Source organism: Marmota marmota, unplaced genomic scaffold, assembly GCF_001458135.2.
Source record: "Marmota marmota marmota unplaced genomic scaffold, marMar, whole genome shotgun sequence".
NCBI lineage: Eukaryota > Metazoa > Chordata > Mammalia > Rodentia > Sciuridae > Marmota > Marmota marmota.
In genome coordinates, this window is record NW_026000241.1 from 22733670 (window position 1) to 22758067 (window position 24398).

A 24398-nucleotide genomic window follows, 5' to 3' on the forward strand; every position below is an offset into this window, starting at 1 on the left:
CAAGTGGGGTTTGTTCTAGTGATGCACAGATGGTTCAATATACACAAATATATAAATGGGATGCACCACATTAACAGAATGAAGAACAGACCATTGGATCATCTCAGTAGATGTAGAAAATGTCAACATTCTTTCAAGGTAGAGAAATTCAACAGATTAGGTGTGGAAAGAGTATCATAAGACAGATATGACAGACATTTAACTAGCTGCTTCCTTAACAGTAAAATGTGGACACTGTTTTTTCTTTCATCAGAAACAAGAACAAGATGCTCATTCTTATTACCTCAAAGCAAAGTCCTAGCAAGGGCATTTAGGCAAGAGAAAAAAATACAACACATCCAAATTGGAGAAGAAGATAAGGTGTCCCTGTTTGCAGAAGATATAGTTTATATGTAAAAAGCCCTAAATTTTGCCTCCCCCCAAATTGTTCGAATTAATAAGTGAATCCAGTACACTTACAGATACAAAAAAAAAATCAACATACAAAAATCTATTGTTTTAATATACTAAAAATGAATTATCCCCCAAATTTTATAAAATAATCTCATTTACAACAGCTACAAACAAACCAAATCAACCATCAAACAAAAACCTTCAGAATAACTCTAATTAAAGAGATGAAAAACCTGGATGCTAAAATGTATAACATAAATGCAAGAAACTGAAAAAGATTAAATGGAGAGAAATTCTACGTATGTTGATTGGAAAAGTTGAGATGGATAAAATGCTCACAAAATCCAAAGCAATCCACAAATGCAATCCCCATCAAAATTCCAATGATATTTTTCAGAGAAATAGAAAAAAAAAAACAAACCTAAAATGCTAAAAGACCCAAAAAAGATCCTAAATTACAAAAGTAATTTTTAGGGGGAAAAAAATGCCAAAGGCACTGCACTACCTAACCTCAAATACACTCAAAGCTACAGTAACCAGGACAGCCTGGGAATGGCATTCAAACAGATACAGACCAATGGGAGAGAACAGATTGCTCAGAAGTAAATTCCTGTGTTTGCAATCAACTAATTTTTGACAGTGGTGCCAAGAAAACACCTGGGGAAAGGAAAGTCTCTTTGATAAATGGTATTTGAACAACTGGATATCTATATACAGATGAATGAAATCAGACTCTTTATCTCACACCATATTAAAAAATCAGCTAAAAATGGATTAAAATCTTAACAAAAGACCTGAGCTGAAAAAAAATACTAGAAGAAAACGTAAGGAAACAGCTCTATGACTTTGGCCTGGCTAATAGTTCTTTTGGATAGGAACTCAAAAACACAGGAAATGAAAGAGAAAATAGACAAATGGGATTACATGAAACTTGAGAACATCTGCACAGACAAGGAAACAATCAAAAGAATGAAGAGACAAACTTATGGAATGAGAGCAAATATGTACAAACCATATAACTGATAAGGGACTAGGATATAGGAGATACAAGAAACTCAAACAAAGTACAGGCAAGAAAACAAATAACTTAAAAACTGGGCAAGTAAAGACGGGAGGTTTAGCTTCATTGTAGAGCACTTGCCTAGCATATATAAAGGCATGGGACCAATCCCTAGCATCTAACCTGCCCCACTCCCTAAAATGGGCAAAGATATGGATAGATATTTTTAAAAAGAAGACATACAATTAGCCAGGAGGTATAAGAAAAAAATTATTCAAAATTACAATATAAAAATGAAGTTTAAAACCACAAGGAGCTCTCACCTCACACCTGTTAGAATGGCTCTTATTATGGAGATTCCTCAAAAAATTAAAAACAGAACTAATGTATGATACTGCAATCCCATTACTGGGTATATATCCAAACACAATGAAATCAACATATCCCAAAGACACGTGCACTCCCATGATTACTGCAACATTATTTACAATAGCCAAGATATGAAATCAACCCAAGTATTTATAAATGGATGAATAGGAAATGAAACTGTGGCATATATTCATGATAAAATAGTATGCAGTTTTATAGAAGGAAATCTTAGCAATGCAGTACACCAAAAAGGTCATTATATTGCATGAAATAAGTCAGGCGCAAAAGACAAATATTGCATAATTTCACTTATGTGTAGCATCTAAAAAAGGCAAATTCATAAAAGCAGGGAGGAATTATTGTGACCAGGAGTTGGTGGTTGGGGGTCAGTAAAAGCAGAATGGTGATTGGGATGTGTTAGGGTAGAAAATTTCAGTTATGAAGAATAATTCCCGAGATCAACTGTACAACATGGTGACTATAGTTAATTGTATTATATTCTTGAAAATTGCAGAAACAGTAGAATTTAAGTATTCTCACCACAAAAATTACAAGTATGTAAGGACTTTCAAATGTTAATTAGCTTGATTAAACCATTCCACATTGTATACATATTTCAAAATCTAGAGGCCTGGGTTTGCCCCCAGCACTGCAAAATAAAAACAAAGTCACCAAGTTAAATGATAAATAAATGTAATTTGTATTTATCAATTAAAAATAACACATAAATATATCAGAGACCACAAAGATATCCCAGTGTTTCTTATGTCCAGTTGTTTTCCAGAAAACCAGTTATCTTAGGTCAGTTATCAATAATTTTCATTTTTTGTGGGTCCAGTTTTGTGGTTCTCAAACTCTCCATAAGGAAGGGCCTGTGCACTTTAAGTGACCTGGACCGAGGACAGAGACGAGTCTTCATGACGCATATATTACCCAGGAGGTCACTTTTTCCACTATTGCCTGGAACAGCTCAGTCCTACGTGTGACCTGGGCAAAACATCAATCCAAGTTCCTGGCAAGCAGAGGGAAGCATTTCCTCTCTAAACTTAGAGATGAAGTTTGTATTTCTGGAATGGATCTGAAGGTCAGAGCCTCTCTGTGTTTCCACATGTGTGCAGTTAGCGAAGGAGGGCTGGGAATTCTGAACACAACCATCTACAAATTGTTTAGAGAACAAAGCCCAAGTGAAACCATTTGCAGCTCAGAGCTTCAGGTAAAAACTTCAACTCCAAAGTGAAATCCAACTTAGCAAGCCTTTGCATTTGTTCTGCATTTTTGTCCAAAAAAGTAAAAGAAAAAAAAAACATCTCTGGCAGTGAGGATGCTTGCCAGTTACCAAGTTGGAACAGAGATGCTCTGTTATTGTTTACAATGAACATCTTCTGCATAGTTACATGCTGGAGACAGTCTTTAGCTTAAAAAGAAACAAGACAAAATACCTCCACACCCTCAGTTAGAATGACTGCTTTTGGTCACAAATATGAAACGGTTGCCTAGCTGTTATTAGACTAACAGCAGATGGTGGTGTGGAAGAAGTAAAATAAATTCTCTCAATAGTCCCATTATCAAGATCCAGTCATAAGAGCAGAGCTGGGCAATGGAATGTCAGGCCTGAGAAGGATCACTCTCAGGAAGTAGGTGGGAAAGGAAGGGAGTTAGAATCTAAACCCCACAAAAATTCACACTCAAATGCAGGCAGAGTATTCCAAAGCACCATCTCCAGAGGAAATACACATGAGTTTGAATATAGCTCTTGGAAAAAAAAAAAGAACTAACCACAGTTTGTGAAGGTTTCTTGAATCACAAATGGGAATGAGGGACCAGGTGGATTTGGGGATAGAGACTAGAAGGAAACTACAGGCAATAGGAAACCATGTGGATGGGTGGGGGAAGAAACTTTTGAGAAAAACCAGAGTGGAAATGGAAAAATTGGCCTTAGCAGGCATTTGGATGTTTTCCTGCAAGGGCTGCTTCCTGGATAGGTTCAAATCATGAAAAGCCTTTCGCCTGTACTTTGTCATACCTTCAGAATCCAAATAAAAAATAGTTGTCTATTCCCCAAGTTCATCCATCTAGAAGATAATGACCTCAAAGCATTCAACATAACTAAAGGGTAAGCTGTTTAAAGAAGTCAAAAAGGGAGCTAGGTAAGTCATTGGGATGGAGTGGCCTCTTCAGAGGCCAACCTTAAACCCACTGAGCAAACACAGAGGCAAGCCAAGGACTTAAACTGGGTGGAAAAGAGCATTTGCTATGAAACTTCATCACACAGGCCCTTTCTGAGGAAGCACAGCTCCTCCTGAGTCTGAGAGAAAGAGAAAATATTATCCACATTTTGTCTTCCTACCACCACCCATAATTTTATGGGTGTTTTCTCACTTAGAATCTATTAAACTACCTCTCACTTTGACATTAATACAGGTAGAATGTTAGACATTTGTTAATCTAAGTGCAACATTGAAGTTAGCAGAAAAGCAGTCTTAAAATATAAAATAGGATCCAGTGCTCTCCAANGAAACAGAGCCAAGGTCTTGGCCCTGGACTAGTAACTTTTGAAGGACATAGAGGAAAGATAGGCAAAACCATTTTATGATGGTTTTAGTTGTATTAATAATGTGTATTAACAGGATATAATGAGTGGCAAATACACTGCTACAAAGTAGAGCTGTAGACATTTTCATACAGGTTTCAAATATGCAAACTTTTTCAATGTTTGCACAAGCTTTTATTTGGTAATTGTGAATGCCATGTTAACTCATTGTTGCTTGTCTTAGATTATTTCTTCCAACAGAAGAAAACCACAAAAAAAACTGGAATCTACTGAAAGATAACAACTTCCCCAGCACTTCTTTGGCTGATGTAGCACCACACCTGATTAATTACAAAGCATTTAAGAAGTAAATCTCTGGATAAATGATTCAAAATTATCTTAGCATAAAAGCATCTCAAATATCTTGAAAATGTGATACACAGAGACATGCTGACAAACACATATGATTATGTAACTTTAATAAATATGTTACTATCACATCTAAGAGATTTTTTATGTGGATTTATATTTCACCTAGAGTTGCTCTCATTTAGTTTAAAACACAATTGATAAATTGAGATGAGTTAGAGAAAAATAGGGAAATCATTGACTTGTTAAGTTTTCCTCTTATTAAATCACTCAATTTCATCATCTGCTTCCCTATGAAAAGATACTACCCATAAGTTCTTTATATCCGACATGTAAAATTAGAAATTTTTTCATCTTGAACCCCTTGTCATTAAAAAATCTTATGAGAACTTTTTTTTAAAAACTGTTAAATTATAATAGTTTAATAATAATATTTATGAGACTCCAAATTCTACCTCATATAGTTTTCCTTTACAAGAAAAAAAAATCCTTTTTTTCATCCATTCCTTAAATTAAAATCTAGTTTAATTTATCTATTATAGCAAACCTTCCCCCAAAGACATTCCAAGAGGACTTATATTTCTCAAGGAATTTTGAAACTTGATTTCATTCATACATCTCCTGTGCAATTTTTCCTATCAAAGAACTGCATCCCAAAGTGCAGTGTGTTCTTTAGCAATTGCTTCCCAGAAACCTTTAGTTTTAGCTTTTACTTTTCCCATAGTGTATAAGCTCTGAAAGTGTGAGCATCCGTGATCTGCAATTTGAGGTAATTTTTGTTTATTGAGAAACTATTTCTTTAAAGATGCCACAGAGAGGGTGGGCTAAAGACACTCCATGAATATGGGTTCCTTCCACTTCAGGGTTAACATCAGCTGAGTGGCCAGTAAGTCTCTCATGATGCCTGACAATTAAAATGAAGAGCTTTTTTTCTCATCACAAGCAGAAATTAAATGCAAACCTCGCACTTTTCTCTTATTCCCCAACACAGGAAGAAAAGCATGCCCGCTTTAAAAATGATCATATGATACCCAGTCCTTAGATCACCAATATTTTATGGATAAAGAGATATTTGAGCCACTTGTAAACACTTCAAGAACAATAGCAATGATATATTTATCTTTCAAATTAAATCTAGGGTTTTATACTGAACTTTTTATGTTTTTAATTTTTTTTTTTTGCCATGTACCTGGATTTTTCTCTTTCAACTCTAGACCTCTCATTCCTTCTTAAAGCAAAGAAATAGATATTTTTAATAGTAATAGGATTAGATTAAATAATAATAAATTAATAAGAATAATAACAAGCATCAGTCAAAATACTGCCAACCATGTCTTCAATTTTATATGCTTTTCCATGGTTTCACAAACCAAGAAAGTGAACATTTTTAGACTCTTTTTTCTTCTTTTTACCTTTGAACTTGTAAAACAACACTGCAGAGTGAACAGCATACCAAAGGGTGAACCCAGAAGCATTTTTTTTTTCAAAACCTATCCAACTCAATCAGAATGAATTCCACCACCTGCCACTGTGGTGGAATGTGCTTTTTCTCAAAGACATCGGGTTTATAGGCCTGAAAAATCCTGAGGGCTATCATATAGCCAACACCAAACGCAGGAAAGAATCATCCTTGAAGTACTTTTAGTTTCTGTTATTAGCAAAGCCTGACTCAATAAACACATGTCAACTCATGAAACACACATTCCTTCAACACTTAAAATGTACTCAGAACCACATTAAAGCATGTGAGATGTGTAGAAGCCTTTGACAACCTGGTTCCTGTGAGAAGAAATGTCTCAGACCATACAAACGTTTACCTGATCTCTGTGCCAGACACACAACAAACATGGTTCGTGAAACTTGGAAAATAATTTCCCTATTGTAGATATAAATAATATCGTCTGACTGTTTGAGGAAACAGATGTTTGGAGATATTATGTAACATATCCAAGAAACTAAATCAATTTGTTTCTTTCTTTCTTTCTTTTGTATAGATTACAACTAAAAAATCCATGGAGTGTCTTTTTTATTTATTTTTTTGAATATCTGCAATTCTATTTATTTATGTGGTATTGAAAGTTTACTTAAATTTTAATAAACTGACACATACATACTAGTGCCTCTCACACATTATTATATTTTGTGTATCATTTTAAATATATATTACCATCTAAAACTTTTCATATCTTTATAAGATCACTGATGAGTGACAATAGATAACTTTTAGGCAACAAAAGGGATAATTCCACATTAATAAAATAAATATCCTGAGTTAGAAATCATTGCTTTGTTGTTTGTGTAGTTTTTATTATTTTTTTTACATGTGCATCAATATGTCTTTGGTGCCGTTAATATTTTTACCAGCCTGGAGAGAAAGACAAAGCCCTGGAATCTAAGTAACTACTTCAGAATGTCTTCTGTCCTGAAGTCGTTGGCCATGGAAAGTAAGTCCTACCCGAAGCCTGAGGAGATTATAATCTACAAAAATGACCCTAATTGTAGAAGCAGGAAAGATGGTAAAGCAAAAGATTTTTGATCTTGGAAGGTGTTTCACGAAGCTGGTGTTGCAAAATGTTTAGACAAGATGGGAAGAGTCCACCAAAAAACAATTGATGTAGTCTAGGAGAAGCAAGAAGAAAGAGCATCTTATGTGTATTGACACAAGTCAGACTCTAAACATAGGATACTGAACGTAGCAGAGTAGATGCCTTATCTGGGCAAAGGGATTGCTGTTCAGTTAGAAAACATGGCTTAGAAACATTTTGATCGTGAGACATAACTCTTATTTTTTTTTATTTTTATGACATTTAACATTCCACCGCAATATTTAAAAATTATTCCTAATGAAATCACATCATTTGTGCATGTGTAAAAGCATAAGATAGGTACAGTATTAAATGCTATCAAATACAAACTTAGGTTTAAAATAGCAATATTGTCTGTTATATTTAGTGCTTGTGGGCTTTCTTTTCTCTCTCTCTCTTCAGATTAAACCCAGAGATGCTTTACCAATGAGCTACATCCTGGTGCTTTCTAATTTTTTAATTTTTATTTTTTTTATTTGATTAACTGCAGAGACTGGTCTCAAAATTGGCAATTCTCCTGCCTTACTTTTCTGAGTTGCTGATATTACAGGTGTGCACTGCCATACTGGTTTGTGGACATTTTTATTACTTTTGCCTAACATACATGAAACAGCAACTCTAAGCAAAGGCTAAGTAAACAGGTAGCTATAAAACTCTAATGAAGAAAAACATGCAAGTGTATGTCTTCCAAAATATGAATATCTATTTTGTTTTCATTGATTCCAAAGACTTCTTGAAGTTAATAATGATATGATGATCATCATCATCACCATATGATTCTTTAAAATGTCTAGTACTCAGATATTGCAAATAATAAATTAGGAGGAATTATTTTTGGCAGGAGAAATAAGTTTGGCTGTAGTTGTCTGGTTGAGCTAAAGAGAACAAATGGAAACCATTGACCATCAATGTGAATATTGTTTTTCCCCAAACTTTGGCTATAAAATCATTTAAAAAGACTGTCATTTTCCTCAAAATAGGCCAAGAATAAAAATTCCATGTAAACAGTACCTACAGAATAATTCTGAATCAGCCCAATGCACTGGCTAAAGGTACTAAAGTTCCTACATAAACTAACCTCTTCTGAAATAAAAATAAAGGCCAATATCAACACCAAACAAACATGTCAGTTTTTATATTGATTACCTGTGACTAGTGGCAAAATGAATGCCAGAATACAGTAAAATTCATGAAAGAAACGTACAGAAATATCACACATCTGCGATATCAAAGGAACATACAACTTACAACTGTTTTTGTCCTTTTTTTTTCTTTAAGTAATCTAATTCCATTATTTGAAAATTGAATAAATGTGTTTTTCAGACCATTTTGTTTCATGAGCTTCTTGCTCAATAGACTGTGAGCCCACCTGGTGAAGGTACCTATTCCTCTCAAAATGTAATTCCTCAGACTCATAAATTTCACAGAACATTTATTTTAGTTTGCACTGCTTTCAGGAAATAAAAGGTACTAGTAAAGAGCCTCTCCGTAGCATGGCACTGGGTTTTTCCCTTTGCTATCTTTGATTCTATGTGGAGCAGCTCAGGTAAGTTTGCTCTCTGCCAGAATTAAATAGTTCTACTCACTGATGCATGTACATTACAACCCGGTGCATGTCAATATCCCTTGGTAGGACTGATCCATAGGTAGGGGTAATGTCCCACTGTATCATGACTATTCCTAAAAACATGAGCAAATATAGTATTTGCCCTTCTTGCTGGTCCATGGGTTTCGTACAGCAACCTGCTCTTCACTTACTGGCTATATAAATATTTCCTGTCAGTGCATAAGGAAGAAAACAAAAATAAAATTAATTCCAAGTACATCCAACTGTTTGGCCTCATATTTAATCACCGAGAAATACTTAAAACAAAGTAGACAAACGGCCATGGATCTAGAACTACTAAATAAATACAGTCCAACAATAGTCACACACCCCTCTCTGTCACTATCCATCTCCAAACATTTTAGCAGGCAGAATTTTTCCCTTGACTGAAGAAAAGACAAGATTACAGGTGCACGCCTATAATCCCAGCAGCTCGGGTGGCTGAAGATTGAGGATCACAAGTTTCAAGCCAGCCTCAGCAAAAATGAGGTGCTAAGCAACTCAGTGAGACCCTGTCCCTAAATAAAATGCAAAGTAGGTCTGGGGATGTGGCTCAGTGGCCAAGTGCCCCTGAGTCTAATCCCTGGTACAGCCCTCCCCCCCAAAAAAAATGAATGAATGATATCACTCATGGATTGTTCCTGAACTATTAGATGCTTGTCATCATTTTTGATTTTTAAGTGAAATGTCAAAGGCAACATTAGTTTCAATAAATATAATTCAACCAGCCTGTGACTTGGGAGGCAGGAGGGCGTATTTCAGACTCCTCATGGTGCGACTGTATGTGTCGAGAGCACTCCCTCTCTTCTTACACCCATGGCTATTAGGCATGGAAACTTTCTATGGAATATCCATTACTCATTCCCTCTGCTCCAAACACATAGCACGTCAGAAAAATAGGGGTGTGGGGGTGTGGGAGGGTGGAGAAAGGACAGCCGACCTTAAAAAGCAGAGACAACCAAATTCATTTAAGATGAACACCTTGTTGTCAATAGCTTCTTTCATTTAATTTTCCCCAACCATTTAAACTAACTCATACATTGGGACTCAGGAGGAAAACCCAGTGGGACAAACAAAACCAAAACAAACAAAAAACAAAGCAGCGCACATCTCAGAAACTCGTGCGATAGCTCTTAATTTAGTCCTTGTGTTTGAGTATCTGAAAGAGTTTGTGGTCTGTTTTTCATTACTTCCCATCTGGAGAGATTGCTGGCTTTGTTCAGCAACTTCTGGTCATTTTGGCCTGACGGTGATAGTTTTGTTTTATGTTGTTATATTACACAGAACCAAAGCAGTCGCAGCCACCACCCAAGAACGAGCAATCTTGAAAACAGAGGTTATGTTGAAAAAGTTCCGGAAAATGCTTCCCAACAGAGCAAGGAGTGTGTGTCCCCACCCAACTAGCATCCACACCTGACAGGCTCATAGGTAGTATGAGGGAGACAACTAAACCTGTCTTTCCGATGCTAAAATAGTCAAGAGTCTGTGGGGCTATTTCACGGAGGTTAATTTTGATACCCTTCCTCTTTATCTCTAATGCATGCACTTTCTCAGACCTCAACTAAAAACTAACTTGCATCTGATCTGCTGCTTATGCAACAGCTCATGAAAAAATGATTCTGTATCACATCTTTAAAAGCAAAATGGAATAAATCCTTGTCTTCAAAATGTTTAGTTTTAACTGCACACCCTTCATCTCAGGCGAAGTTGCTAATGATGGAAAACCAAGTGTCTCAGGAAAGAACAAATCCAATTTGTGTTCTATAATGACAGTCTCAATGACCTTAGTGATTTTGTTTTAAGAAGCCGCTTTCCACACTTTTCAATTTCTTCCCTTAAGAAAGCAATGGTCCTAAATAACTCAACTTCTGCCCATTACTTAAAGAAGCAAAGCATGGCATTCTAATTCTTTACTATTCATAGGAAATGATTTTATAAAACAAAAAAAAAAACCCAAAAACATGATCATGAGTTATTCAGGTTTCATAGAAAGAACAATAAAAATATAAATATAATTAAAACCAGTTCTAAGAGATGTATTTTTGTTTTCCTTCAGAACAGATTTAGATAAACATGAATATAATAGTAATATATCACACATAATTCTACATTTTAACAGAAATGATTTTGTATAAAAGCATTTTATAGAAAAAAAATGAGACTTTGTCAAGCATTTTCCAAATATAACTCATTTAATCATCACAACATTCTGTGAATGAGGCCCTCTTATCATTATCTCTTTACAGATAGGGAAACTAAGTCACAGCAAGGTTGAGTAATTGACTCCAAGTTACACAGCTACAAAGTGGAGTCGCAGTGATCCACCAACGCAGTACAGATCCACCACAGTCATAACATAGCTATGCTGATTTTCATATATTTATATATCTCTATGTTTAGGTTATTTCATATTCTTTAATACTGATCTAGTTTCACATGACAAACATTTCCCAGGATTTGACAGTTTAGTTCTTATGATTACCAATTTAATAGCTATGTAACAGTTGTATATGGTCCATAAACTAGAATTTGAATGTTGCCTGTATATTTTTCTAGAGTGGAGAATAGAAGAGTGTTCAAAGTGGTTGCATGTATACATAATTTTAAAAATATGTTGAATAAAATCTTTGGTAAAATGTTCTCAGCGGAATAATCAGTATCAATGACTATGCCCTTTATTGCTCTTTCTGAACCAACTTTGCAAAAAGACTTCCAATGTAGCATGGTAATGGTGAAGACGTCATGCACCAGTTTCACACTGAGCAGCACTGGATGGCCCACGTGTTTGCTTTTTGAGTGGATATAAATGATCACTGTAAATTGCTTTAATTTTCATATTCCGATGATTGCCTAACTTGCCCTAAGGATACCTCTTCTCTTGTAGCCCTCTCAAGTTTTTGTTATTCTATTGTGGTGTTGTTTTCGTCCACACCGTTCTACCCACTTCTTTTATAGTGAGTGGGTGGGAGTCTTGCATGTTCCTTTCTCAATACTGCCCCAGTCCTATCTAAAATCTCCAATTTAGAATCTCAGTCAACCAACTTTAAAACCAGCTTAACCTTCATTTCCACCATAGTCTACAGACCCTCAATTTATCATTCTAGTTATTTTTCCACAAATAGTTTCTGGATTAGTCACTTTTGTCAACTTCTCCCTTGCTTCATTTCTGGAGGCTTGCAGTAAACCCTGAGATCTTTGTTCCAGTACCTGGTTTCATGAGGTCCTTGAACTCTCTGAACACCTGTATCTTCTTCCACATCTCAGAGACTTATTCCATGATCATCATTCATAACTAACAACCATTCTCCTGAAATGTAATTTTTGTCTCTTCCTAATTGTCTCTATGTGTAATTACATCAAGGTCCACTTTTCTGGAAGGACATGCCCTAAATAGGACTCAGTACCCCATTAAGATGGTTATTTGTCCCAAAACATGACCATGCCAATAGTACACTTCTGATCATGACTGCTTACTTTTTAGTGCCCCTCACATGATGTGCTTGGTGAAGGTGATCATCAGTCAGAGTCACTACTGCTAACCACAGGTTCCAAAGGCTGAGGCCAAAACAAGGTGACTGGAGGATTTTTGTAAGTGTATAATGGTCACATCATCACCAAGGCTTCTTCACATGACCTTCTCAGCAAAAGATCTCCAGCCCTCTAGTCCCCACAGTCAGCTTCAGCATGACTGAAGGATCGATTTCATGCATTCATGAAACTTTCCCAGTTTGTTCCACAGTCTCCCCTGCTCCATCTCCTCCCCTCCCCTTACTTCTTCCTTTTCTCTTTCATAGTTACGGGTGCCTATTATGTTTTAAGACCAATAATTTCCAAACTACTTTTTCAAACCTGACTGCTAGGAATACAAATATCTTGGAGTGGAAAACCCAATACTTACATATTGAAGACATAGGTATTTATGATGTTTACATAGCAAAATATTTACAAAAAGTTCATGTAGAAACCAAAAGAGATGCATGTTCTAGTAATTTTTTCTACTACTCCAAATAAGCCATGTATCTATACCCTGCACACTTCCCACTTTGGAAAGAGGTATTCTAGATTACACAGGCCCTGTCTTCGTTATTTTCAAACATCTCGCTAGAGAGACAGAAAACTAAATGAGCACTTACCAAAAACTATGGATAGGAGTTAGGACTTAAGCTGAGGAGCCCCACAGTAGTTTGTACAGATTAGCTTCTCCTGCACACTGGATAACTTACTTATGGAGACTCTGGCCTGCTTTTGGTTAAATCACTTTTCAAACCACACAATTATACAAGGATAGTTTTCCACATGGACAGTCTCCTCTATGTCCTCTCCAATGATATCCAGTGATCAGAGATGTCTGAATGGTTGAACAAAAATCTGCCTAGGGAAGGGCCCTTTCATATGGACCACTGCAGCTATCAAATACATCATAGAATGTACGAGGGTTCCCTGATGTTGTTTGCCTATGATTGATTAATGCCTCTGGTTGGTATTTCATCAATGATATCAGCTGCCTGTCTTGGGATCTCAATTTTCTCTGGTTCGTCCCATAGATATTTTTTACCCAAAAGAGTTTGGAAATAGATTGGGAATCATACTCTAATGCTTCTAACATACCAGAGGCTTCCCACAGCCAGGAATGACTGTCATGCTCCAGTTTTACTCCTACATGTTCTCCAAAATACTGTTTTCAGTTGCTCTCCCTAATGTACCCCTGCCCATTCCCCTTCCACAGATTGTCCATTGGTGATCTCACTCCCTTGGCCATCTGTAACCCTAAGCTTTCTCGCAGATTCCTCTTTGACGTTTCCTACACAATTGCTATGCCAGGTCCTCTAGCTCAGCATGTCCAGTACGGAATTTATCATCTTCCCCGCAAAACTTGTGATTGCTACTTCTGGACTTCTAACCTCTATGAGCAGCAAATCCTCTTCCCCAATCATGAACACCCAAAATGCAAGCTTCACTTGATGCTGCCTTCCCTTTCATCTTCATAGAGAGTAACTGGTTCTATAGTGACCCCTTTCCACTACCCTAATGATAATTAGAAAACAGAATGACTCTATCCTTATTTTTACCCTTGACCTATGGCTTCAAAACTTCTTTTTTTTTTCTTTATCTGTCTTCACTTTCTCTCCTTGTAATCCAATATCACCCATTTTTGCTGAAATATCTTTTCTTAAATACATAAGCAATCATAGTATATCTACTCAAAAACTATTAATATCAAAGGGTCCATGTTATATGCAGAAATAAGTTTGAAACCTACAGAAAAACATTTTTAAAGCCTCCAAAAGCTTCATCCCATCCTTCTCTCTACCAAATTCCTTAACAGGTCTGATTTTTCAATCCAGCTACATGGGTCTACTCAACTATATTATATAGTATATAACTATATAACTATATTCTGAAACTCTTTCTCCAGAACATCAACTTGATCCTGATATCAAGCATTCTGCCTTGCTTTTATAAATTTCATTCCCCAGAAAGGAATCTCCTTCAGCACATTGTTAAAACTGCATTTACCCCCAAACAGGGCTATGCCAATAGTACAGTTCTGATCATGATATCATTCTATAGATACCTCTGTTACAGGTACTTCTGTGACACTCTGACATAAACTAGGGCAATGCACGTTTCCTAATAGGAATATTAAGAATCGTTTCTTGATTTCTTTTCAACAAGAAATAGAACATTTGGGTGGCAGAAACCATGTCTTATCATTGCTTTATAGTAACTACTGTATTTTTTAGCTTAAAGGAGACATGGAATGCTATTTTTTTTTTAAACTGCTAAATTGACTCTGGCTCCCATTACCCAAATATATATGCACATATGAGTGGGGTTTTTTCCTTAAAATGTGTGCATATAATATTTGCATAAGAAATGGGGACAGTTTTTAAAATGATCTTGGCTCTTCCACACTTCTTGATCTCAGTATTACAGTGAAGACTGGATTAAGAACAACAAACAACATATGTTATAAGAAGCTTTCCAATTTTCCAGTAAGAACCGGAGTCATGCAAGAGAGACCATATAGATTTCACAAATAAAAATGTAACACAACCTTTAAAAGTATATGGGATTCTCAGACACTGAGAAATATAAGCCACAGTCAAAAGACTTCAGATATGTTTTCAGGAAAAGAAAAAAAAAAGCCTGACTAAATGAAATACCAACTCTGAAATCCTGTGAATTATTTATAGCCAAAGTTTAGATACAGTGGGCCCATCAATAAATTTATTCCTTGTCAACAAATGTTGCTAAAGCTTTAAAGAACAGAGAAATTAAAACATGCTTTGCAAGAGAAAGTTTCCCCCAGTGCTCCTCATTTTTATATAGGAAATCAATTTGCATCCCTGATAATATCATTCAAATCAGACAACCCAAAGTTGTTAGGAGGTAATTTAGTTTTATGCTGAAGCAATTTGATACTTGTTCTGATTTGTGATTTTCATTTTGTTTGTTAATGAAAAAAATTAATGAGCGATGTTACCAGAAATACAACTCATCAAAGCACTGGCATTATTAAAGAGGGTTGCCATATACTGTACACTGCCATCATTGTGCAGCTGAGGCCTCGACCACCATGATTCAGGAACCATCAATCAAACAGCATAGGAGAGAGCTCAGAGTATGGATGCCCTTATACATACCTTTGCATTGATTTGTGTTTTTGTCAAGAATTGCCTTTGTGGATACAATTTTTCCATACCTGAAACAGAGAAAGAAAAAGCCCTGTTATTGTAACCCAAGGAACAGACTTAAAATAGCCTAATGAACTTCGGGGCATAATTGAGCGTGAATATACCACGGAAAACAAGTTCTGAACTCCCATTTCACACCTGGATGATCTCCTTTCTCAAGATCTTCTTTATTACTCTGCAGTGCATTTCCCCTTCCTGAGCACTGGGTTGTGTCTTCATAGATAAACCTATTGAACTATTGTTGGTGGCTGAAAGGAAATGCATGTGATTGTGATCAAGGTAAATTGTTGTCTATGGACTCATGGAGAACAGTATAAGCCTCAGGGCCAGGTTGAATGGGGTTCACCTCCCATTCTGACTCATACCTACTGCTGTGACTTCGAAGAGTTTAACCCATCTACCTTAGATTTCAGGTTTTTTTCTTCTGAAAAAATGAGAAACTACATATATGAAATCCAGTTCAATCAACTTCACATCTTCAGAAATCCAGGTGTTAGGTTCCATAGGCAGTTAGTGTAGTAGTTCAAAAAATATACCATGGTGCTAAATGGCCACAGCTGGAATCCCAGTTCAGCCTGGATGTGTTTGATTGGCCACCTCAGGGACTCTTTACATCATTTCATCATCTAGTGACGTAGACAAAACTATTCAAATAATAGTGTGGATTATTATTTATTTGCAATGATACAAATTTATTTGTAAATATATAAGATGAGATAATAGTATCTTCCCTCTAGGGCTGATGTGAGGGCTAAATGGGACAAACCTGAAGAACTGAGGGCAGTGGCTGACAGTAAGCTCACATTTAATCTTAGCTCTTCCGCCCATTATGATCATCCTCTCATCTACTGTAGAATACCAGTATTTGGCATTCTCTGTGGTAGATGAGACATAAAAGAGGATAAAGATTCTATTTCAAACAGCCACTAAATCACTACTACTTAGACTGTCAAAATCTTCTGGTAAGAAATTGGGCAAGGATCTTTTATTTGCTAAAAGATGAGGTTTACAATTTACACCATTATGTTTAGTGAAAGGAGTTTCATTAGCTATGTTCTCATGCAATTGGTCACACAAACACTCATAAGTTTAAAACTTTTTTTGTTTATTTTGTATTACCTCTATGCCTAGTAACTTATATGCTCATTCCCTTCCAAACCCTCTACAGCTGACCTTTCTCACTTCACAGAAAACACATACATGCCTCTCTTGCAAACTCTGATTTCATACAAGAGTTTCTCTTTGGGAAAAGTAACCAGTAAAATAATATCATATTTGAACAGTTCCTTCAGTAGACAATGATTCACAGATCGTATCAAGGAACTAGATGTAATACTTACTAGTTTTGGACAATTTAGGCAAAGAAACATTTGCAAAATATAGAGAAATAAAAAAAGAAGATGATGATGATGATGATGATGATGATGAAAAAGGATATTTGCTGAAACTATTTTCCACAAAAGGTTCTGCTAATACAGTATGCGAATGATTTTTTAAAAAAAACAGAGAGAAAAAGAATTTAAAATATGTATAACTAACGCATAATGTCAGGCAACGAAAGCCTTAAGACAAAAATCCTTCTTAATTGGTTTCTAAAGCTTCTCCTGAAATTTTTATAGAAGTACCTTCAAAATTAAAATTTAGCTCTAGCTTTTAAATAAAATTGAAAATTACTGTTTTTTATACAGAATGACATCTCACAAGGGGACTCTGGACTGAAGGTATGCATATTATATCACTACCTCAATATCACAAGGATATTTTCTTCTCCATTAAATGTAGGATATGGAAAATGCTGCTATCATTATTTTACAACAACTTTAAAAAAATCAAGTGCATTCTTGTAGAAAGCACTTGTATTTTATATTTTGGCAAGCAATTTAATAAAAAAGAAGAAAAAGAACTTACTTTATTTCCCAGAAACTATTACAATATTACCTTAAATGGAAAAATCACACACACACACACACAAAAAAAAAAAAAAAACAATCACTCACCATAGTAGTAAACTGTTTCCTGACTTCCCTATTTCTCATTGCACTCTAGGTGAGACTTTCCAACACTGTGAAGTAATAAAACAATGGAACCCAACTCTGAAAACTTGACACAACCTCTACCCTCACTGGAGTTATAGGAATTTCAACCGTTGGCTTTGTTACAATGTTCTGCATTAACCATTATTTTGCAGAGCTAGGATATGCTTTGAACAACAAGAGAAGGTACTTAATGGGCCACTGGTTACAGTTCATGTCTGAACTCTCATAAGGGCAAACAGGTACTTTCTGCATGAGTGGGGCTGTATTCTTCATGACCTGCCAAGTCAACAACTGCTATAGGTAAATAAAGTTTAAGCCACTTTTTTAAAAGACACAAGCACAGAAGCCACCAAGCTAATATTAAACTTGTGAAGAGCTATATTAAATTTATTTTCCTAGCGTTTTGTCCAAGTATACAAAGAGACTGGAATAAAAACTACTAGACATACTAAAAGTATATTTTTGCACACTGTAAAGGAAAAAAATAAGATCTTTGAGGTTAAAAAAAGAAAAGAAAGAGGAAATCTTAAACCTATATTTACCTCCTTCACTCTTCCCCTTTCCAGGTTTTAGATCAAGACTTAAGTCTTCATAAAGTTTGTCTCCAACTGAGCCACCCACGAGTGGAAAGCAAAAGTCTGATATTAGAGGGAAAAAAATGTGACCAAATGACTGAAGGATGCCTGGAAATGGACACCTAAGCAGTGGTCCCAGGTGCCTCCTGGATCCAAAAGCTTTCAGACAAATCCAATTCATGTCTCTGTCTTTTCGTTTCCTACAGCAAGAAGAGATAGAATACTATCCATGGCCTACCTCCCTGGAGGTTTGAACTTCTTGGGGGAAAGAAATAAATGAAGTGACCACATTTGATACAGTAATTCTTTCCATGTGGGCCTTCTCCAGGCAATGTGAGAAGCCCTGATATAGCACTGCTAACACCTTCCGACACTAAAAAAAAAAAAAAATTATATATATATCTCCATATTGCATCTACATATTCACCAACTACCCAGAATGCTCCTGTGGTCACCAAATAAAGCCAGATGTCAAAGAGCATTTTCCTTACATTCTAAGAGTATTTCCTTAAACAGTAGCTATTCTACAATAAGTATAAATCTTATGTTTGAGCTTTCATAACTGAATTGTATAAACTCATATGTTGTCCATCATCTTTAAAATATTTTTAGCTTCAGTTGTTAATACAGGTTTTACATAAGATTTTTTTTTAAAATAGCCATTTCTTTCCTGGCATTTATTCTTAGTGTTAAGTGATATCTGAGTCAAACTATATTTGTTGATACACTTGATTATTCCACATACAAGCCTAATTTAAACTAATGGCATATTTTATTTCCAAAGTTGAAGAGAAAATAAGAAGCTATTATGGGTCTACTCTTCATGAATTATGAAGGCATCAAATTGTTGAGAGCGTTCTACAAAGAATTTATTTTTAAATCCTTTGCTGAATCACCCACTGTGTATATTAATTCAAAAAATACAGGCAGAGACTGAAAATAGAGTCTCCGCAGTCAATTAACTCTCAGCGAACTCATTTTTCACATGCCTTCTATATTGATACCAGACTAGAAAAAGGTATCACATTTATTTAATGGATGAAACATTATCCTTTTAGCAAATGTGGTTGTTTGCCTACTTTTAGATGGCTCATTCATTCTTTGGCATTTGGAGATGCTAATGGAGCAAATCTGTAGCTCTGGGGCCCCTGTTGGAATGCAGGAGGGCTGTCCTTGATGGACTACATTGGTTTCATCTACAAGTTCACAACCATTAATATTCTGAAGGATTAACCAGTTCAAACTACAAGTAAGTGGACAAGGTATGTGTATTTGTTATGGGCTGAAATTAATAGGTGGAAATATTCACCCCCAGTTCCTCAGAATGTGACTATACCAGAGGCAACATCTTTAAAGAGGTAATTAAGGTAAAATGAGGTTTTCTGAGGAATCTCCATACTGCTTTTCAGAAAGGTTGCACCAACTTGCAGTCCCACCAGCAATGTATGAGAGTGGCTTTCTTCCCACATCCTCGCCAACATTTATTGTTACTTAAATTCTTGATAATTGCCCTTCTGACTGGAGTGAGATGAAATCTCAGTGCAGTTTTAATTTGTACTTCTCTAATGGCATTTGCAGGTAAATGGATGGAACTGAAGACTATCATGCTAAATGAAACAAGCCAATCCCCAAAACCCAAAGGCCAAATGTTCTCTCTGATATTTGAATGCTAACTCACAATAGGCTGGGGGCACAGGTAGTCCACTGGACTGGACAGGGCAGAGTCGGGGTAAGGGAAGGGAGATGGGAATGGGAGACAATAGAATGAATCAATGAATCAGACATAATTTTCCTATGTTTATATATGAAAACATGACCAGTATAACTTCACATGATATACAACCACAAGAATAAGTTATAGCCCATGTATATGTCAAAATACATTCTACTGGGCTAGGGCTGTAGCTCAGTAGTAGAGGGCCTGCCTCGCACATGTGAGGCACTGGGTTCCATCCTCAGCACCACATAAAAATAAATAAAGATATTGTGTTCATTGTCAACTAAAAAAAAAAAAAGAAAAGAAAAGTTAAAAAAAATACATTCTACTGTCATGTGTAAGTTAAAAAAAAAGAAAGAAACTCTAAACCATGTATCAACACTGAGTAAATTTCACAAATATATTCTACAAAATGTCTCCAGTTAACATACATGTCTGTGCAAAGCACCCTCCAAAGAACTTAAAAGAAGAGCCTATAGAAGTGAGATTTCTAGAAAAGTTCTTTTGAAAATCATAAGTGCTCTTCATATTTCTTAAAGAAAAGCAATTCTAAAAAAGTTTCTTTTTTCAGATCAGTGTGTTACTATTTAGCAAATTATATTTTCATGCTACAAACAAGTTCAATGGGATCCAAGGGGCTGTACTGTTGTATTTCAAGTATGACCTACTCTAAAAAACAATGGTGCTCAAGCTTTCATGTGCACAAGAATGACTAGGATGGTTTGCTAACACATATTGCTGGGCCCTTCCCCTGAAATTCTAACTCTATAAGCGGGCCTGGAGAATTTTGTGTTTCCCAGGTGAGTCTGGCACAACAGGTGGTGCTCTGAGAATCACTGCTCCAAAAGACAAACACAAACTGCAAAGCATGAGATATGTAGGACCCCAGAGACTATGGGAGCTTTCCACAGACATCAACAACCATATCCCAAACTGCATTTTCTTTCATTCAAATAACAGTCTATGTTTTAAAAATGGACAATGTTTCTCAGAGTTTTTGCCTAATGATGTTCATCATTTAGCCAATACAATGACAAATTACAACTAAAATCCACCTGTTTGACATTCTTTTTCAGATACCTATAATGTATCTGAAAATACGGGCAATATCTATTCTCATTCTTCACCCAAAATAACTGGTTGATAGTATATTTGATTGAATTAGAGTGGTAATCTAGTAAGAAACTTGGTACACACATATTGATTACTAACTGGTTAATGTCTTTACTGGTTCTTTAAGTAGAAATGGATGTCAACATGGAACAGATGCAGCAGACCAAAAATGCATATTTTCATTTTCAATCTCTAAATGAAATAGAGAATCACTAGTTTTCTAATTCTTACAGTTAGTACCTCATCCGTTGTACATTAAGGTTATATATTTAGGTTATAGGACTGGGGTAGATTAGTCTGCCCTCTTAGCAGAAGGCTGTGATAAAGAGGTTTCCATGCCAACAGGGTTGCAAATCACATACATCTGGGTCCTCTTTCCAACTGATCACAGCATATTTGAGCATGCTTAGCATCCTTTCATATTTTGTCAGCTAATTTAGAAAAAGACAAGGGGCTTCAGAATCAAATAATATAGATATGACTCTAAGCTCTAATACCCATATGGCCTGGGGTACTATACTCCTTAGCTGCTGTTTCTTGATTTGTATAATGTGATAACTAAGCCCTATTTTTTTTACACTGTCTCTAAGCATTAAATAAAATACCATGTTAAAACTCCTAGCACAATATGTAACATACTAATTGCTTCTATGTTTCCATTCTTTTACTAAATCCTTCCTTGTTACCTGTGCATTTACTGAATAGCATAACTGATAACTCAGATATGAGTATCTTTTGACCGTTTGGTAGAGTCAGCACATTCTAGCTCAGTGCTGATGAAGCCCTCCTCAGGACACATGGGCTTCGGTGTTAGCATGGCTTCTCATTTACGTTCCCAGTGGATTTCCTGTTTGCTCTTGCCTCACTAGGGTTCCTTCAGGCTGCACCTGACTTCTGGCTTGTTCTATTCCAGGCTCAACCAATTCAGTATTGTCTCCCTGACCTTCCCAGATACTTTCATGGCCTAACGTTCCACCAGTATCCACTGCTCTGTATCCTTATCCTAGGCTCACCCTCTTCTCTATTTTCTCCTATCCTGGCCGTCAGCTAAGAAAGTCATTTTACCTGGTTGACCACATCCTGACCCTGGCATTCCTTGGTCTTCAGGGCTGTCAACTGCTCATTTATTCATGCATGGTTGACTGTGAACAGCAACACGCCTCCGGGAGCCATTTTGTCTTCAAGAGCCAAATCTTGTGGTATCAATTTCCAGAGTCTTCTGTAAGTGGCTTTTAGATTTTGGAGGGGTTTTTACATGCTCAGGATTCCATGTGTCTCCATTTTTGAGCCTCTCTGACATCCATCCCAATTTGTTTTATTTAGTTGGCATCCCTTTTCTCACACTTCCTATGGGCCAGCTGTTCAAAGCTCTCTACATACATCAAATCATGTTAGTCATCACCACAACCCCCATGAGGTTGGCTCTTGTCTGGAACTGAATTTAAAGATGAGGACAAGGAGCCAGCGACATCTTATAACCTTCCCAAGGTTACATAACTAGCAAGCAGCAAAAGCACTATCCAGTCTCCAAAAGTTGGGCTGCAGATCCCAGGCCCTGCCAGCACTTCAATATGCTACCTCCAGCTCTCACGCCTCTAGCCATCCCTCCTGTCTCCAAACAAAAGTCACTGTTTTTGTCTCCCCTTCAATTATGATTCACTCCTGTGATGCCTGTGGCCTGTGTCCCTACATATCACCTATATTTTTCAGAAATATAAACGTTTCCCCAATGCTAGGCCTCTTCCCACTCTATCTACCCTTACACATATGCAAAGCCTTGTCTGCTGTACCCTGGGCATCATTTGGTTTTCTTCTATTCATCCATGCCCTGACTTCCTGTATGATTGCTTTACTTCTGCTACTTCTATCTGCCCACTGCCCAATTTCTGTGTTGTTCCTGTGGAATCAGACTTTTAAAAATAGCCAGTAACTTTGGAATGAGTGAAATAATCAGTTATCATCAGCCTGGATATCTTGCTACCATTCAACCTCCTTGAACACCTTCCTTCTGAAACCCCTTAGATTCCGTGAGTTATCCTAGCCTGCTTGTTCTTTGCATATACTTCTTTTTGTTTTGTTTTGTTTGTTCTCATTAATTATATGTGACAGTAGAATGCATTTTGACACATCAGACATAAATGGAGTGTAACTTTTCATTCTTCTGGTTGTACATGTTGGAGAATCACACCAGTTGTGTAATCGTGTAGGTACATAGGGTAATAATGTCCGAATCATTCTACTATCCTATACCTCCTCCCCTCCTTCATTCCCCTCTGCCCAATCCATAGTACCTATATTTTTCTTTAGCCCCTCCCATTGTGAATTAGTATATACTTTTGGCGGGGGTGGGTACTAGGGATTGAATTCAGGAGCACTCAACCACTGAACCACATCCCCAGCCCTATTTTACATTTTATTTAGAGACAGGGTTTCACTGAGTTGCTTAGTACCTCACTTTTGCTGAAGCTGGCTTTGAACTTGCACTCCTCCTGCCTCAGCCCCTGGAGCCCCTGGGATTACAGGAGTGCGTCACTGTTCCTGGCTAGTATATATCTCTTTATCTCCATTATTTTTACTCCTCAAGGTTCCGTAAAATATGTATACATCAAAGTTTAATTCTCAGTCCACTTGTGTTTTGGTGCTGTAGTATTTATTCATTAAGTTGATAAGTTTCAAAAGTTAGTGTGCATGGAATAAATTTGAAAAAAGTCCACTATGTACACATATGAATATACCACAGTGAATTCCATCTTTTATGGATATCTATAAAGCACCAATTTAAAAAACAATAAATAGATAAAACGAAGACTAAGAGAGAAAGGAGAATAGGCAAAAGGAGAAAGGGAGAGAAAGAGGAAGCACTGCATACTGAAAAGGGGAAATTAGCCAGACATGGTGGCGCACACCCTTAATCCCAGTGGTTTGGGAGGCTGAGGCAGGAGGATCGTGAGTTCCAAGCCAGCCTCAACAAAAGTGAGGCACTAAGCAACTCAGTGACACCCTGTCTCTAGATAAAATACAAAATAGATCTGGGGTTGTGGCTCAGTGGTCAAGTGCCCCTGAGTTCAGTCCCTAGTACCTCCCCCAAAAGGGGGGGCATTATTATTCCATGCAAGTATGTCAAATGAACCCTACTATTATGTATAACCATAATGAACTTTAAAATTTTTTTTTTCAAAGTTAATGTGAATCAGGATCACCTGGATGGTTTCTTATAACTCTGGGTCTCCATCCCCACAGTTTATGATTCAGTTTGCCTGGATTGTGCACAAGAGCTGATCTAAGCACAACACCACAAAAATGACTGTACTAAAAATCCCCTTCATTACCAGTTTTGAATTCCCATTGCATTTCATGTTCACGTTTCCTACTCTAGATCTGCCTTTACCCTCAAACCTCATCCCTGC

General features: G+C 36.6%; 1 protein-coding gene across 11 annotated transcripts in view; it reads right to left on the minus strand.

Moving 5' to 3' along the window:
* Positions 1 to 24398, minus strand: part of Rbms3 (RNA binding motif single stranded interacting protein 3) — a 1302406-nt gene that overhangs the window by 444012 nt on the left and 833996 nt on the right. For all 11 annotated transcript variants that reach the window (XM_048795444.1, XM_048795441.1, XM_048795440.1 and 8 more), the window contains one exon: positions 15500 to 15558. In XM_048795444.1, coding sequence (XP_048651401.1) covers positions 15500 to 15558 — 59 coding nt within the window. The remainder of the gene's footprint in view (positions 1 to 15499; positions 15559 to 24398) is intronic.